This window comes from Pseudonaja textilis, chromosome 5, assembly GCF_049901715.1.
Source record: "Pseudonaja textilis isolate UNSWEBS1 chromosome 5, rPseTex1.2, whole genome shotgun sequence".
NCBI lineage: Eukaryota > Metazoa > Chordata > Lepidosauria > Squamata > Elapidae > Pseudonaja > Pseudonaja textilis.
Genome location: NC_141994.1, coordinates 43,790,594 through 43,808,355, shown reverse-complemented (window position 1 = coordinate 43,808,355; position 17,762 = coordinate 43,790,594). Strand labels below are relative to the sequence as shown.

The following is a 17,762-nucleotide window of genomic DNA, read 5'->3' as shown; positions in this document are numbered from 1 at the left end:
CTGGAGAAGTTGGTGGAGAACTGCAACCAAAGCAATGGTCAGAAAAATGAAATCTGTGTCTGGGACAGAAAGTAATTTGTGAAAGTGTCTCAAACATAACCTCCCTAGTTATCATAAAGATAAAGGGAAAATGGGAGAAAATGCACTCAGATTTATAAGATTCTATTGCCATAATCTTATAATAAAAGTAGTATTATCATTCATAACTCTGGTGTCCTAGTCTTTATCTGAAGAGCAGACAAAAGAAGTCTTGGAATGTTCTGCTTTAACCATGCATTTGAATATAGTAATGTACTATACTATTCTCTCTTAAACAAACATTTAAATAAACACATTTTAAATGTCCATATTTTTTAAACTGTAACAAAGCTCCCCTCTTTCATCACTTATTTATTCAAACAAGATAGTGATCCAAACACATACTAGTACCAATATAATCCAGAACAAGTTATTTTGTTGCTGAAATAATATTTGTACACAATCCATTGGAGGAAAAGTATTTTTAATATACACAGTCTCTGGAGATTCTCAATTATCCAAATCATGGTTATCATAAAGATGCTTTTCAAAAAGCAACTGTTTTTTTTCTTTGAAACACTTCGCTTCTTATCCAAGAACTGAATTTGGTGAACTAAAGAAGCTTATTGGATGAGAAGAGAAACATTTTCAAGGAAAAAAAATCCAAGAAAGTCCAGTTGCCTATTGAACAGCACCTTTGGACATTGATATATACAGCTTTTCAGATTAGTTATTAGAAGAATAAAGAGAAAATGAAGGAGTTGAACTAGAATGAACTTAATACTGGGGAAAAATAGATAAAATAGATCTTCCTCTAAATCAGTGGTCTCCAACCCTAATAGCCCAAGGGACCAGTTTCGGAGAGGGGGTTTCATACACAACCTAATTCTCATCCACGCGCAGATTAAGCTTTGCTTTTTTGCCCACCGTTTGCATAGTCCAGTTCCTCACAAGTCATGGACCGGTATTGGTCTGTGCCCTAGGGTTGAGAATCCCTGCTCTAAAAAACTAAATTTTGCTAAAAATTCAATTCTTTTGCTGGAATGTATCATATACAATTGCTGATATATCACTGCAACAACACATAGCAATGGTAATATTTAAAATCCTATGGTCTAATAAAACTATTTAAAGAAGAAGGGAACAATAAAACTATAATTTAATCATTATACAGTGCAATATATAAAATTAGAATGGAAAACAATCAGATCAATATTCACTATTAATATTGTTTTGAAGAATGGCATTAGCTATTTCATAGATGAAAGTGATATAAGGAAGTTTATATAAGGAGTTTTATAAGGAATATGCGAAGATTGGGAAGACGAAGGAACAGCAAAAAGTATTAATTAGTAAAACAAAAAAACTCAGCATTCAAATTGTCTTTCTTGAAATTAGCTAATTTTGTATCCAATTGTCACTAAAGTGATTTTAGTACTTTTAAAATATGATATAAATTCTAATTACCGGCAAAGCAACCTAATGTAACAGATACAACTAGTTTACTTGTAGTGTATTCCTTCCACTCCTAACATGTCTTTTAAAAATTTCTTTAAAACTTGTTTTGTGCCAGCCAGAATTGCCTGCATTGAGATGGGCAGTAATATAAATTTGATTAACGAACGAACAAACAAACATGATTCTAACACTTTGAGTTTTGATATTCAAATTAAAATAAATTTAATCTAAGAATTGTAAACTGTTAGATGATTTTGTTAGATGAACAGTTTATCATCTAAACTGTTAGATGATAATAATCTTTTATTTTTTAAATGAAAATATTTAAATGAGGCACTAAACCTAGACTCCACTCAGAAATATAAAACAACTTTCTAAACTATTCTCACAATGAAGTCTAATCTTAAATCTATAATACTTTATATTTCAAAAAGTGTCTTAATGCTTGTATGCCTATATATATCCCAAGCCTATGCTTTCACTGAATCTAATTAGAGCAACAAAAGTCGCTACTCTCCTAGCCGTGCAATTCACTTAACAACCATGGTGAATCACTCAATGAACATAGTAAAATTGTTGAAAAAATCTGGTCTGGTCACATGATGACTTGCATAAAAACTGCATCACTTAACAACCAAAATTCCAGTCCCAACTGTGATCATAAGCTGAGGAATAGCTATATAAAGTGCATACAGAATCAGTAGTATTTATTTTCAAGTGCATTTATTTAAAATAAAAATACACAGTGGCTCAAGTGCTTAAGACAGTGGAGAAGGTATATTACTACAACAGTTTGAGTCCTACCACTGTGTGAGAGTGAGTTCCCTTGCTTCAGCTGCTGACAACCTAGCAGTTTAAAAGAATGTAAATGCAAGTAAATAAATAGGTTATCGCTTAGGTGGGAAGATAACAGCATTCCACTGTATGCTTTGCCCTGCGGCGTGATGTCCTGGTGACCATATGATCATAGACACATCTTTAGACAGTTCTGGTTCAATGGTTTAAAATACAGAGATGAGCCATGCCCTTTGAAGTCAGCTAGAACTGTGGAATAAACCCACAGGGACTCCTTTACCTGTACTTTTTATTTAAAATGAAATAGCAATTACACTACCCAGGTTTAGCGACCTTTGTTGTAACATGATTATTCCATACTTAACTGACAAAAAGGAAGACAAAAGGTAACTTGGAATTTTATTTAATATAAAGGAGTACACTGGAAAAGATATAAAAAGTGTACATTACATTTCCAACTGTTATTTAACACTCTCTAAAGATGTTTTAAACTAAATTGGAACAGATTGTATTTTACAGTTACTTAAGATTTAATGTTGAAATTTATTCCATTATATAATCATGAAAAAGTTGGCTTGATAAATAGTTGCCTAAATATTCAAGTTTTCCTTACAAATATAAACTTAATCTCTCATTCTAGAAGAAGTATATCTCTGACTATCAAATAAGTTCCAAGAACCAATTAAAGCTGAGGTATGCAACTATGAGGAATTTAATATGACTTATCCCAATATTTAATAATTTTGGCTTCTGTTCCTTTAAACTGTGTAATTTTTACTGATATTTGGAGGAGGGGCTGGGCAGGCCATACTGAAACCTTTGATAGGTTACATGCAATCTTGATATCTGAAACTACACTCCTGATTTAGATGAAATGCTGAATATCTATCAAAATATATTTTTTTCTTTCTCAAACTGAAACATTAACAAGGCCATTTTTCCTTCCATTTAGCTTCCATAACCTCTATAATACAATGGGAAGATAGGAAGGAAAAGCCCCATTTTATATATGGTTGTGAAGTTCCTGCTCAGCTGAAATCGCATTAGATTTTCAAAATATTTTCAATATATTTCCTATGCTTATAGATGAAATAAATTAACAGTCATAAAGCATTACCATACTATTTTATGACCCATTTTAGTAGTTACCTATTCATTTACAATTAATACAATATAAAACAGACTATTTGCTTCAGGGTAGGACATTAAACTTGGGTAAAAGAACATAAAATGCTTTGTAAAATGAAGAGTGGTGTCACAAATATATTCTTCTACAAGAATGGTGCATCCTGAACTGTTCAAATATCATCATTAGTTGTGAAGCATTCATTCAATGCAAGAGTAACTATTGAAATAAAAGGCACTTCATCTGTTCATCTATTACTAGGAACTTAATTGAGCAATTTGTGTACTGGACCTCATATTATTTGTTTCCTTATTACACAGTATTACTGCAACATGAAATATACAAATTGAGCTACATAAACCTGCTTTAGAATATGCACATTGAATCCAAGATATAAAAACCCGTACAAAATATTCATGACGCCAGAGATTTCTTAAAATACTAATTACAAATCTAGAAACTTTTAGGAATGGGAAAAGTTAATCCAACTCAGTACAGTGCCATATTTGTGTAATACCAAGATAATATTAGTGAATATTTTTATTTTTACATTTGGTTCAAAATATTTAAACCACTTAAGTAAAGGTCACCAGAAATCAGAGTTCTTACGCTGCAATTCAAGTTTGTTATTGAATTGTGATATTATCCCTTCCTAGAATGCTGATGTCAATAATTGTTTGAAAATGTTTCATCTCATTTGCAACCCTTACCTTTATACAGGCATCTACTGAAAAGCTGCTCATTGAATAATGAACAGTTTTTTTCACCCACATTAGGATTAAGAATCAACTAGTGAACTGGGGAAACCATATTTATTTATAATTTTATCAGCATTTGAATTCAGCTCTCCAGATAGAGGCTGGAAAAAAATCATCCCTCCACAAAAGTGAGAGAGAAAGAAAACTAACTGAAGTATAAAAGGCAGCACAATTACCCGAAATCTGAATCTGGACCATCTGGAGTCATGTGTTCTGGGTCTGTGCCATTTTCTAAAATAGGAGGCGTTTTCCTGTGTTCCATTGTTAAGCCGTTGACTGATTTACTTGAACTCTGTAATGATGGCCAGGCATCTTTGTTATTACTGTTGGGTCTGGAAAGAGGTGAAAGTAAAAGAGAGTTCAAGTTATAGAGAAAATCTTAAAACCGAAACATTGGGGAAATTATTCCTTGTTCCTTAAATGATGCTGAGGAACAGGAAAATCGTTAACTCAATTGTAGTGTCTGCATGTAGCACTACAGAAGGAAGAGTGAGGAAGGGCTGCATCAGGTAAAGAAATTACATTTGTATTTGTGAATATGTAATGGTCTAGGCAACTCTGACCATCAACATCTAGAATACTCAAAGACTTCACGTTGTCTGTTTTTTATTATTTCTTGAATATGGTTCATCTTCCATCTGATAAACTGTATCCCTACACTCTCAATATGAATTTTCCCTGTGCTGGCTACATACTTCTAGAACGTATTAATTATTATTATTATAAACCTCAGCTAACCTACCTTGCTTTTAACCACTTCTCATCTTTTAATCCCCAACACTTTTACCAATAAGCACATCTAAATTAAGGCTTCTCTGGAATGGAAAAGAAATTAACATCTTTAGCTATTTAGATAATTTCCATAGGAATACATGAACTTCTGTTCACATTAAAGGAAACATGATTATAGCTGTTTTCTTCTATTTGTTGACCCAGTAGTTTTTCCTTGTTACTTTTAGAAAGTGCTATTTGTATGAAAAAATAAAAAATTCAGAATCTTATACTACACGTTACATATGTGTACATGTAGTCTTCAACTTACAACAGTTCATTTAGTGACCATTCAAAGTTACAACGGCACTGAAAAAAGTGACTTATGACCATTTTTCACACTTATGACCATTGCAATATCCCCATGGTCATGCGGTCAAACTTCAGATGCTTGGAAATGGGCTCATATTTATGACAGTTGCAGTGTCCCGGGGTCATATGATCATCTTTTGTAACCTTCTGATCAGCAGAATCAATGAGGAAGCCAGATTCACTTAACAACCGTGTTACTAACTTAACAACTGCAGTCATGTATTTAACAGCTGTGGCAAGAAAGGTCATAAAATGGGACAAAACTCACTTAACAAATGTTTCACTTAGCAACATAAATTTTGGGCTTGATTGTGGTCGTAAGTTAAGGACTACCTGTTTATGCTACATATTTTTGCAATATAGAAAGTTCTGGGTTCTCAAAAATGGTTTAAAAGAAATCAATATGAATCTGTACTTATGCATTTTAAAATTATGTAAGCTGGTAATGGAACAAAACACTTTTTTTACCGTTTTCCATTTTTGGGATCTATTCACTGTTTTTCTTGTTAGTGCCTTTATCCTCTCCAGCAATGGATGAAGATAAAAAAAGCATAAATGCTTCAGTTCCGTTTTTCAAATGGAGAGTGACAATCTCCAAAATTATTACCAGTTATGCTAATCTCTGCTCAAAAATGCAGTGTTCAGAAAAAATCGATACTTAAAAATCTATTTTAGATGAATGTATTTATAATTGCTACTGCTGCAAAGTTTTCATAAAATGGGCTTCCTAAAAAGACCTTAAACAGAAAGTAGGAATTTGACATTTTCTACAGAAGAACAGGCAATTTCTGTAGTGACTTTTCCACAATATATACATGTATCAAAAATCTTCATGAAATATTATTTGGCACAAATTACATTGGTATTTTGAGAAGAGGGTCATCTTTGCCTGCCACATAATACCACTTCTTTTTCATACAAAGATAAATAAATTAAAGAGCTAAACTCAGTCCTTTTTAAAAAGATGCTATCAAGAATAGCTTACTAGACTTTAGGATTTCTTTTGATTCACTTTCATGCTGCTTTCTTTCTTTTAAGTCTGATAGTGAAGACTTAAATGCTGGGTAGCATAGAAAATTTAGGCAATCTATAAACTGCGAGAATCTATATTTGGATCAAAGAAATATATCACAAATGCCACTTTGATGTGAGTCAATTCCACACAAAATCATTTTGCAAGAATGATTATGAAGCTTTAGACTCTTCCTTTGAGACAGGCCACCTCAAAATTTGTTGTCATTTCAGAATCCAATGCTGTTATTTCTCCTTTTCTTATAATGCAACTCATTTTGTGAGAAAATTTAATTTGAACCTCACTTGAGGTTTCTTTCGATATATGTTTCTTTTGAGACAGACATTAAATAGAGTATAACTAGATAGAACATGATCCAAACAAGACACTCAAATTAAAAAGATCAAGCTGATTGTCCTGTTCACTTGAAATCAATTGCTTGGATTAAGAAGAAAAGTCTACACTGTACTTATTACAAATTTTCCTAATACATTTTTAACTTAAGATCTCATCAACTTTCCTAAACACCAAGTTCCTTTAATTATTTCTCAAGTTAATCCTCTGAATCAACACGGGACAAAATGACGAAGAAATATAAGACCCTGCTATATGAAAGTTTATTTGAAAAGCATTTTTACTAAGCCATTAAAAAAAGAAAGTTATTCTTGATCACCATCCATTTGCTCTAGTCATCAACTACTGATATTTATTGCACCAACCCTATCCAATCATTATACTATTAACAAATTTTGCTTTCTTTTAGATTAATTAAAAACATACTTAACAAATGTTTTAACACAATACTTTCTAAGCATAAAATTACTTGTTTCTAAATAATAACAATATAGCCATGTTAAGATAATCAGTGAAACTTTTAACTTGACAAAACTACCCTAAAAAGTAAGAGACCCACAAACTGTTAAATAGCAGGACTGTAAGCCCCTTGAAGGACAGTTTCAAACAACCAAAACATTACTTTAAACTTGCTTCCTGAAGTATTCCATCTACCTGAAGACTCAGTACAATCACTTTGAAGACATTTTGATGTCATCTGAACATTTATGTGCATTTAGGAAAGACACTTGACTAGAACTGACACCAAAGAAAAGTGCTGGTAACAGCTGATACTATTGAAACAACATTGGCTGGAGAATTACCCATGCTGAGAATTTTGAATACACTTCCTCTCAAGTACTGTAATCTAAAAATCACCAACATAATGTAAAGTATGTAGAAACACAATTTGAATAAGGTATCAAATGTAAGAAAATTTACATAAAGATTAATTTTATTTTTTAAAGGCTCTGCGGAAATATTACCTTCTTCTAAGTCTGACCAATTTGTTCAGTTTGCATTACCAAATTGAAGACCAGGTCTACTTCATAATAATAGTTTATAAAAAATTATTCAGAACATCAGTCAAAACTGAAATGAATTCAGATTATACTCCAAAAACCTATCAGCATGGTTATGGCCATGACATTCTAGGTAAATGTATATATGCCAAGAGAAAGGCAATTTTGTTAAAAACAATTTTAAATTTAATACACATATGTACATATGTTTGAAAATATCCCACACATCTATATCAAAAATAGAAGTAACGCAAAAAGAATAATTTCCATCTATATTGATTTACGAAGTCATGAAGTAAAATTGATCAAGAAGAAAAGGAGTTTTGATGGAAAACAAGTAAACTCTGATGGAGAACCTGTACTTACACATCATACCTCTGTAGAGAAGTCACTTTGTTTTTGTTCTTGTCAACTACACTTGTGGACAACTGGAGAAAGTTGGGGTTTAATTTGTATAGCTCTTGGAGTAACTTCTGTTCATATTCTTGATGCTTGCCAGCCTGAAGTGAAAGAAAAGTCAGAAGTAAAAAAAAAAAAAACCCTGATCAATTAAAGCATTTATTTTATTCCATGACATACTAGTATCTCCACACAATACTACTGCACAATACACACAAGTTCCCAAATCAATATCTATATTGGATAAAATAGTACAAGAGTGCCAAATCATTATAAATCATTGTCAGAAATGGAAAATCTGGTTTGTTACACAAACAGTCCTTTTTTAGCACTGACAACTTGGTCATTAAGTAAAGCATTCTCAAAATGAAACCATAACTATTTTATTATCTTATTTTTCCTTTCCTTTACACTCCTGCAAAGATTGTAAACTGATTTCAAAATTACTTTCTCATCACTGTCATAACTGCAAATGATAGCTAAATGAGGACTACCTGCAAACTGAATTAGAGTTTTCTAGTATGCTGAAATTTTAGTCCACTCCACTACATCTATATAAATTATACTATAAAACAGGTTATGCTGATTTAGTGGCAATACTAATTTTGATTTGAAAAATAAGGTTTGCTATTGAAGTTTCAATTGATGTTAACTATTGCGAAGATCCTTACATAATTTTGAAAAATGGACGTATAACTTTTCTGCCCAATTAATGTGCTCTATCATTTCTAGCATAAAATATTTAAATGTCAAATTTATTTTTCATCAATATATATTTTGACCAATGCTTTTAAGGGTAAAAAAAATTCAGCTTTTAGGAAATTTTAATTTTGTAAGACCAAATACACCACAAAACCATCATCTCTCTCATGTGTTTTAATTCAGATTTTATTGAGTCACTGATTTAACTTGACATACCTGGTTTGATCAGTTTTATGCTAGCAAAAAGCACTCATATACTATTTAATTTTGACAATAAAGTGTTGGAGAGTTTTTGCCTTTCAGGATTAACTGACAACAGCAAAGAGATTAGTAATAAAAAAAGATGGGGTAAGGAGGAGGGGACAGAATTTTTGGGCCATCACACAATTACATTTTAGTGATATTGTCCAAAATCTCACAATTTCAGAGCTCTCATACAAAAGTATTACAACCCATTAATAGTCTCATTCAACTTATTGATAATTTCAGGTAAACCTTTCACATTTCAGAAGATCTGATTATCTATTTTATTTATTTAATCTACAGGGGCAGTGCTTTGGATTCTTTTCCAAAAAGTTATTTAGAGATTCTCTTGGAACTGCAAATGTAAACCTACTTATAACTTCTTAAAACAGCTATATTATGTTGTGAGAATTGTACTTATGGCCTTTAGTGCATTATAGTGCTTAACAGCTCATTTTATAATTCTGCTTTATAGCTCACTCCTTCTTAACCTTGACTTTATCAGCAATTTTGATTGGGGAGGGGAGATGGGGGAGACCTGTTTTGCCATATGGGATCAATTTTTGAAGAAAGGAGTGGCTTAGGACAAAAACATTAACCTTCAGAATACCTACCTGCATTTCTTCTTTTGTGAAACTGGCTGCTTCATCCCCTAATTCATGTAGGTACATACAGTCTGGCTTTGGACACTGCATGTTCTTCAGAAAATAACTGCAGTACTTTGTGGTTCCTAAAGATGCCTGATGAAAGATATAGTGTGTCAAAAAAATTTTTTTTCAAAGATAACAAACAATAGACTGCAGAAGTAGATTTGTCTTCATAAGGAAAGAAGGAAATGTCATGTTACTTTTTTGTTGAATAAATCAATGCAAAGCCAATTTCTCAAGGTTTTTTGTTCAATTATATCACCATTAATTTGTTTAATGTTAAATATCATTATGTCCATATATATGTTAAAGAAGAAAAACACGTTACATGAACTATACTTACTTTCTTAGTGATAAAGAGTTGTTGATCCCAATAGTGGTCATTAAATAAGTACTACTTGTACTGAGCTTACCAAATATGCATGTTATTCTGAAGAATTTATTTATTCAATTTCTATAGCCCAACTCAACTGAGGGACTCTAGGCAGCTGTCTCATTGATTCAATGGCTGTTACTTCCAGATAAGCATGAAAAAGATTTTTGGTTCCTGTCAATCATCAATCCTACAATAGTCTATTCTCATTTAAGTTGACGTGGTATAAACGTACATTCATCACATCCCCAGTTCTCCAGTAAATGTTCACAATTAGGCAGGAAATGGGAGAGATGAACAAAAAGTCATGGCATCTAGAATGGAGAGTCTGAAAAAATCTATGCCTCAACAAGGCAAAAGCAATATATATACCTTCTTTTCCTCACCTGAGTCTTCAGACAACTGGTTCACAGTATTTTCAACTAGATATATGCATCTTCCACCCATTAGTTTTGCCTTCAACAGTGCCTGTCTATCTGCCAAATGTAAGAGAACCCTTCCTTTGTCTTTCCGTTGGATAAATCTGGTAAATTCTTTTACAGATGCAAATGCTAAAGTTATAAAATATTTGTTAACATTACCTTAAGTGTTCTTCCATCTACTACCACATTATTAACGCATTGTATAGCTCTGAGTGCATCTTCTGACCGGATATATGTTACATATGCACTTGCACTTGGACCCTAGATTTTTTAAGAAAATTACAAGTCAGATCCTTAAGTACTTAAAATTTTATAAAGTTGTAAGCTAAATGTAAGACTTAACTTATAAAACTTTATAAAAATAAGTCCAGATAAAGTTTTCAAAATTACTATTTACTTTAAAATTAGTAATAATTAGGACTGCAATGTCCGATTAATGAACAATTAAACTCAATGTAAAAATAAATCTTATTAATAAAGTTATTAATCATCTTAAGTACTTATTAATATTCTTGCTGGTAAGAAACATCTTAAAATCTATTTCTGCTTCATTACACAGATACAAAGTGTTTAAAATGTGACAAAATTGCAAATTTTAAGAATAAAATTAATTTATTGTTTCAAGAGCATTGCACAGACCAAATCATCTAAAAATCATAAAAAATGTTTTATGGAAAAACAGTAATTTCTTAAAATTCACCTTTAACTTTATGACTAAAGAGATATTTGAACTAGTAAATATCAGATTTGTGTGCTACTATTGCTACCTATTTTTTTAATCTAATTTTGTAGGACAGTCAGGAAAATGCCAACACCATAATTATCCAAAATCTCTATTATACAGCTGGGTTTACTTGTTTCCTGAGGATTCTATTTGTTCTTTTAGCATTTAAAATAAATTGTTCAAAATAATGCAATTGTGCAGTTCAATGGGAAATAAGTGTACCATAAAGTTGCTGAATTTTGAACACTGCACAATCCTACCAAGTAATATACTTTGAGATAAAACTATCTGAGTATCAATACAGCATTAGCATACCTTTCCTCAATACATTATTCTGAGAGGAAAATTAAAAACAATTACTTTCTTATTAGAATATGTAAAATAAATTTAGTATTTTTGTTTTTGTTTTTCAATATACATTTATTAGTGCTTAATAAACATCATGTTGTCTGGATGTTTAATTTCCTTAACAATACAGATTACATTCTTAATCTCCACCCCTTTTTTCCAATCATTGGTAAAATAAGTTCCATATTGGACAATATTCTGTGTCTTCTTTCTGTTTAATTTTCAATGGCAGTCTATCCATTTCTGCACAATCTATAAATTTAGTATATTAATGACTGTATTGACTAAACAATGGTGATTGCTTACACACTTCAATATGGAATATGAACATATGTATCGATATAAAATCATTTAATTCATTAACCGAGTTAAAATAAGTAGAAGTCTGTAACTATTCTTATACAATGACCATAATTTGAGAATCCTCTTAAATCATATTGTAGTAACCTAGGTTGTGTATTTGACTGAATTTTAGTTATTACATCACTAAGTAAAATATAAGCAATTGTATACTAACACATAGCTCTTTACATTCCACAGAAATATTGAGTTTGCTCCTTTTCCTCAGAGATACAGAACAATATCTTACCTGTGAGCCTGCATATGATGTGCTATTATTGATGACAACTTTGTGTATTTTACCAAATTTTCCAAAATATTCTGGCCTTTTCAAAACCTGTATAGGATAACATAACAAAAATAAATTTTATAATTGCAAGTTTTTTATAAACTCATACCATTGTTTAAGATAAATTTGAAGTATTTGTATTGGCTTTGGAAACATCTCTTAAATTTGGCTTCAGGAAAGATAAAATGATGTTAAATATCAGGCAACTCAACATTAAAAAAAACCATACATGGCTATTGTATTAAATACTTCAGAAAAGTGCAGAATAGTAATCTTATTTGGTAACCTTAACATACTTAAGATACAATGCAAAATTCAGAATACAGATATTCTCAGAAGCTCAAGTCTTAATAAATAAAATCTTGACAACATAGAGTAATATTGTTCACAACTTCCCAATTTCAATAAAACAATTTCAATAAAAGTTCAGTTCATACATAGAAAGTAATCATGTTTTCCATCCATTTTAAGCCACATATGCTTTTTTTTTTTAGATTTACAGTTCTTTCTTTCCTTTTTTTCCTTCTTGTTTTTGTCATATTTGGACACTTCTTTTAAAATTCTGTTTATAGATTGAAAACCATACATTTTAAAAAAGAATATACTAGAGAAATGAAAGGTGCCCTGCTAGAAACAGCTTACCTCTGGATCTGCTAGACGCTGTGATAAACCTACTACAAAAACAAGGTTCTTCTGTACAACCCGTACACTGGCCAGATGCTTACGATTCTCTGATATCTTCTGTTTTCTCTCATTTTGTTTCTGCTTCTTTTCATTTTTTATCCTCTGCAGCTCTTCTTGGGAGAGTGGTTTGTATACTGCTGGATCTTCTGGATATGGCTTTTAAAAAGAGGAATACATATTCAAGAACTAATGCTGGAACTGATACTGCCTAAAAAGCTACACAGAATGAAAAATCTTGCTGAGTGAAATGAACTTTGGAAGGTGGTCCCTCATATTCAACAGGGAGACTAATCTAATAATATCTCTTACTTTCAGGAATCCTTGTTTTATTACAATCTACTTATTCAGCAGGGATGATAGGCATTATACCTGTGCCTTCTAGCAATTCCTCTTTAAAGCCTTGTTACAAATTGGACTGAAATGTGAAAAGGCTATTACGGACGATTTTATACATTCTCATAACATACCAAAGGAGGCAGCTAGGCCCCTGGGGGGAGTCATGGATCACTATCCCTGTAGGAAGAAGGAAGAAGCAGAGAAAGAGGAACAGGAATAGGAAGAGAGGATGCCGTGCTGGGGTTTTCCTTAGGCTGAGTAAGTTTCCACACAAGCCTTCAATTCCAAGTATATTTCTTACCAATGCAAGATCTCTGACTAACAAAATGGATGAATTAAGGCTACAGATTGCAAAGACTAAATTCATCAAGAACTGCTGTGTTTTCCTAATTACAGAAACTTGGCTTCATTCACTCATTCCAGATGCAGCTGTTGAGCTGGAAGGCTACATAGCTCACCGACAGGGCAGGAGTAGAGATTCTGGCAAGAGCAAAGAGGGAGGTTTAAGCCTTTATGTGAACAAAAGCTGGTGTATCAATACAAAGACTGTAAACAGCCACTGCTCCATGGATCTGGAGTATATGACTCTAAAACATAGACCCATATATCTTCCACGGGAATTCAGCATGGTTTTGATTACTGCAGTCTATGTCCCACCTGATGCCAATACTACCATAGCTTTGGGATTCTTGTATAACATTGTTAGTAATCAGCAGAATAAGTATCCTGATGCTGTGCATATCATAGCAGGGGACTTTAATCAAGCTGATTTAAAAGAAGTGCTCCCTAAATTCTATCAGCATGTTAAGTGTACTACTAGAGGAGCAAACATATTGGACAAAGTATATACCAACATCAAACTATAAGGTTATACAATTACCACATTTGGGACAATCAGACCATATGTCACTGCTTTTAGCACCTGCGTACATCCTTCTTAGGAGATGGACTCTGCCTATAATAAAGACAGTGGAATCTTGGCCAGAAGATGCTTCCCAACAACTTCAGGATTGTTTTGAGAACACAAATTGGGACATCTTTAGCATCCTGACCTAGAGGTGTACACTGCAGTTATTCTGTGCTATATCAAACACTGCACAGATACTATCACTGTGGATAAATGTATTAGGATCTATCCCAATCAGAAAACCCTGGATGACCAAGGAAGTCCAGCGCCTCTTGAGTGACAGGACCAAGGCCTTTAGGTCCGGTGATGGGGCAAGATACAGTGTTGTCAGAGCTAATCTGAAGAAAGGTATTCGGAAGGCCAAGACTGATTATAAGAGGAAGATTGGGGATAATTTTTATAGCAATAACATGAGGCAGGTGTGGCGAGGGATTCAACAAATTACAAACCATTAACCAACCAATGTCGTCCCTGCTGAGGGGGATGCTTCATTGGCAGAGGAACTGAATCATTTCTTTGCTCACTTTGAAGTGGAGACATCAGAGACAGACAAAATACAGCCACCAGCCAATTGTAGCACCCACCTCATTGTGGAGGAACAGGAGGTGAGGAGCATTTTGAGGGCTGTGGACCCTAGAAAGGCTGCCGGTCCTGACGGTATCTCTGGCCGAGTGCTTAAAGACTGGGCTGATTAGTTGGCTGGAGTCTTTACCAGGATTTTCAATCAGACTTTATCCCAGTCCACTATTCCATCTTGTTTGAAGATGGTGTTTGATTTTATTTTGGTGCAATGAGAATAAAGTAAACTAAGCTAAACTAAACTCTCAGTGAATAATTTCTACATTAAATTTCTTTATAAAACCAGTGCGTGCTACAGTTGATATTTTGCAAATTACTCAAAAATTATGTCAAATAAGCTAAAACATATTAATTAATTTCTAATTTTTGTCAGGTATCTCTGTTAAACTTTGCTACTGTCCTTTAGACAAATTAGACAAGAGGTCTAATTTTTGTTTGAAGGCTTCCACCATTGTTCTGCTGCCAAAGAAGTTCCCTATCAATAACCTCAACAATTACAGACCAGTGGCACTCACTCCTATCATCATTAAGTGCTTTGAGAAATTGGTCTGCTGGCACATCATTTCTGGTCTTCCACATACATTTGATAAACACCAGTTTGCATACAGAAAAAAAATAGATCGACAGAGGACGCTATAGCCATCACTCTTCACACTGACTCATCTAGAACAGCGAGGGGGCTATGTGAGGATGCTTTTTGTGGATTTTAGTTCTGCGTTTAACACAATTCTTCCACATAGATTAGTGTCTAAACTTCTGGACCTTGGGCTTTCTAATTCAATCTGCCTTTGGATTATGGATTTCCTGTCTGGCCGCTCACAGAGGGTCACATTAGGTAATCATACCTCTTCAGCCCTTATTCTTAACACTGGTGCACCACAGGGTTGCGTATTGAGTCCCTTACTCTATACTCTTTATGTGCATGATTGCATTCCCACTCATGCGAGTAATACTATTGCTAAATTTGCAGATGATACAACAGTGGTGGGACTTATCTCCGGCGGGTGGATGAGTCTGCTTACCCGAGATGAGGTAGATCAGTTGCTTTCATGGTGTGGAGACAATAACTTGGTCCTCAACACCAATAAGACCAAGGAGCTTATAGTGGATTATAGAAGGAACAGATCAGACATCCAGCTCTTGCTTATCAGTGGAGACCGAGTGGAGCAAGTGGCCAATTTTAAGTTTCTGGGTGTTATTATAAAAGAGGACCTGACCTGGGTGCCCACATTGCAGCCCTGGTCAAAAGAGCCCAGCAGAGATTATATTACCTGAGACTTCTCAGAAAACAACTGAATGAAAAACTGCTGGTGACCTTCTACCGCTGCACCTTAGAGAGTATTTTAACATACTGGACCTCTGTATGGTTTGCCAATTGCACAGTGGCAGGTAGGAAAGCACTCCAGAGGGTTAATGTCATTGCTCAGAAGATCATGGGTTGCCCTCTCGCCTCTTTGGAAGAGCTTAAGAAAGTTCAAAACATTCTCAAAGATCCATCTCATCCTGGGAACCCTTTTTTTGAACTATTACCATCTGCAGACGGTACAGAATAATAAAAACAAGGACAAATAGGATGAAAAAGAGCTTCTATCCCAGGGCAGTAGCTCTTTTGAATTCTGTTGGTGTGGTGTCGGGGGTTTTCAGTTCAATGTGTGAAGGGTGAAGGATGTGTGTTTGTGTTTATTTTCATGGTCATGGTCATGACGTGCACTGAAGATGGTGTTTGATTTTATTTTGGTGCAATGACAATAAAGTAAACTAAACTAAACTAAACTCTCAGTGAATAATTTCTACATTAAATTTCTTTATAAAACCAGTGCGTGCTACAGTTGATATTTTGAAAATTACTCAAAAATTATATCAAATAAGCTAAAACATATTAATTAATTTCTAATTTTTGTCAGGTATCTCTGTTAAACTTTGCTACTGTCCTTAAGACAAATTAGACAAGAAGTCTAATTTTTGACGCTGCAGAATTTAAGAGGAGACAGATAAGAACATACAAACTGGCATTATTCTCACTGGGGAAATTTGAAGCGTTTATCCAGGGTAGATACTACAAAAATCTAGTTTGAAAACACTGCCATAACTAGTGCTACTACATTCATTTTTGAACCTAGTACCATTTAAAATATACTGATCAATATACTGATCACTAAGAGACAACATGATATGCAATGATACTAACTGATAAGTTATTATTTTCATATATGAAAGAATGAACTGAAGGTGTTTCATGGGAAGATTCACAATTTCCAGAACTAAGTCATATTTAACTCGCAAACTTCGTTTCACCACACAAAGAAAACAGTCAATCATTTTATTATAGGTATACTATACATGTATTATACCAGCTTCCAATTATGGCTGGATGAAGGCAACGTATATATTACCTGAGCATAATAAGCAGCATCAAAGAAATGAGCAGAATTTTCTTTATTTTATACCTAAATACCTTAAATAGTTCTTAGGCATAAGATGCACAAAACATGCTTATTTCTAAATATATTAACAAGTAAATTAAATGCTACAACGATACCACTTAGCGACCATGCCTATTTTAAAAAGCCAGAAAGGTTTATGCTTACTTAGTATCAGAGATTTCTAAGAAATGATAGATGTGTAGACTAAACCAGGAAATCTGAAGACAATCCATAAACAAGTAACAGCAAACCATTTCTACACTATTTCAAGAAAATTATCAATGTAGACACTGGGAATTAAGATTACTAAGTATATTAAATTAGCTTTTTAAAAAAAACTATAGGGCATTCTTGTTTGCCTAGAGCAAGTAGTAATTGATATTCTAATCAAATAACATAACTTGAAGAAATTCAATCAGTAGTGGCAGAAACACAAATGATAAGTGGAACAAAGCAAGGGATATCGTCCCAAGTGGCCCTAGCCAAAATGCTTGGTAATTTGCAGTTATATACTGTAGTATTTAAAGAAAGCATGGCACTGTTTCAATCTCATGAAACACAACATTTAGCCTTCTTTATCTATTAGTTGTGCATGAAAAGTGACCCATTGTTAAGTATAAACAGCTGTGTCGTCAGAAGCATTCAAAGTCGATGTACCAGTTAAAGTTATCAGCCAAATTATCATACATTTTGAAAAAGATACACATTAAGGAAAAGCTACGAAATATTACAGCATCACTAA

The 17,762-nt window shown here is 33.3% G+C and overlaps 1 protein-coding gene across 8 annotated transcripts in view; it reads right to left on the bottom strand.

Annotated features, from left to right (window-relative positions):
- CNOT4 (CCR4-NOT transcription complex subunit 4) overlaps window positions 1–17,762 on the bottom strand; it is a 63,496-nt gene that overhangs the window by 26,548 nt on the left and 19,186 nt on the right. For 2 of the 8 annotated variants that reach the window (XM_026697831.2, XM_026697860.2), the window contains exons 3-8: window positions 12,734–12,931; window positions 12,053–12,139; window positions 10,551–10,652; window positions 9,564–9,689; window positions 7,972–8,105; window positions 4,332–4,487 (exon numbers count right to left, since the gene is read on the bottom strand). In XM_026697831.2, coding sequence (XP_026553616.1) covers window positions 4,332–4,487; window positions 7,972–8,105; window positions 9,564–9,689; window positions 10,551–10,652; window positions 12,053–12,139; window positions 12,734–12,931 — 803 coding nt within the window. The remainder of the gene's footprint in view (window positions 1–4,331; window positions 4,488–7,971; window positions 8,106–9,563; window positions 9,690–10,550; window positions 10,653–12,052; window positions 12,140–12,733; window positions 12,932–17,762) is intronic. The other 6 variants (XM_087934659.1, XM_026697838.2, XM_026697869.2 and 3 more) reach the window with 3 other exon arrangements.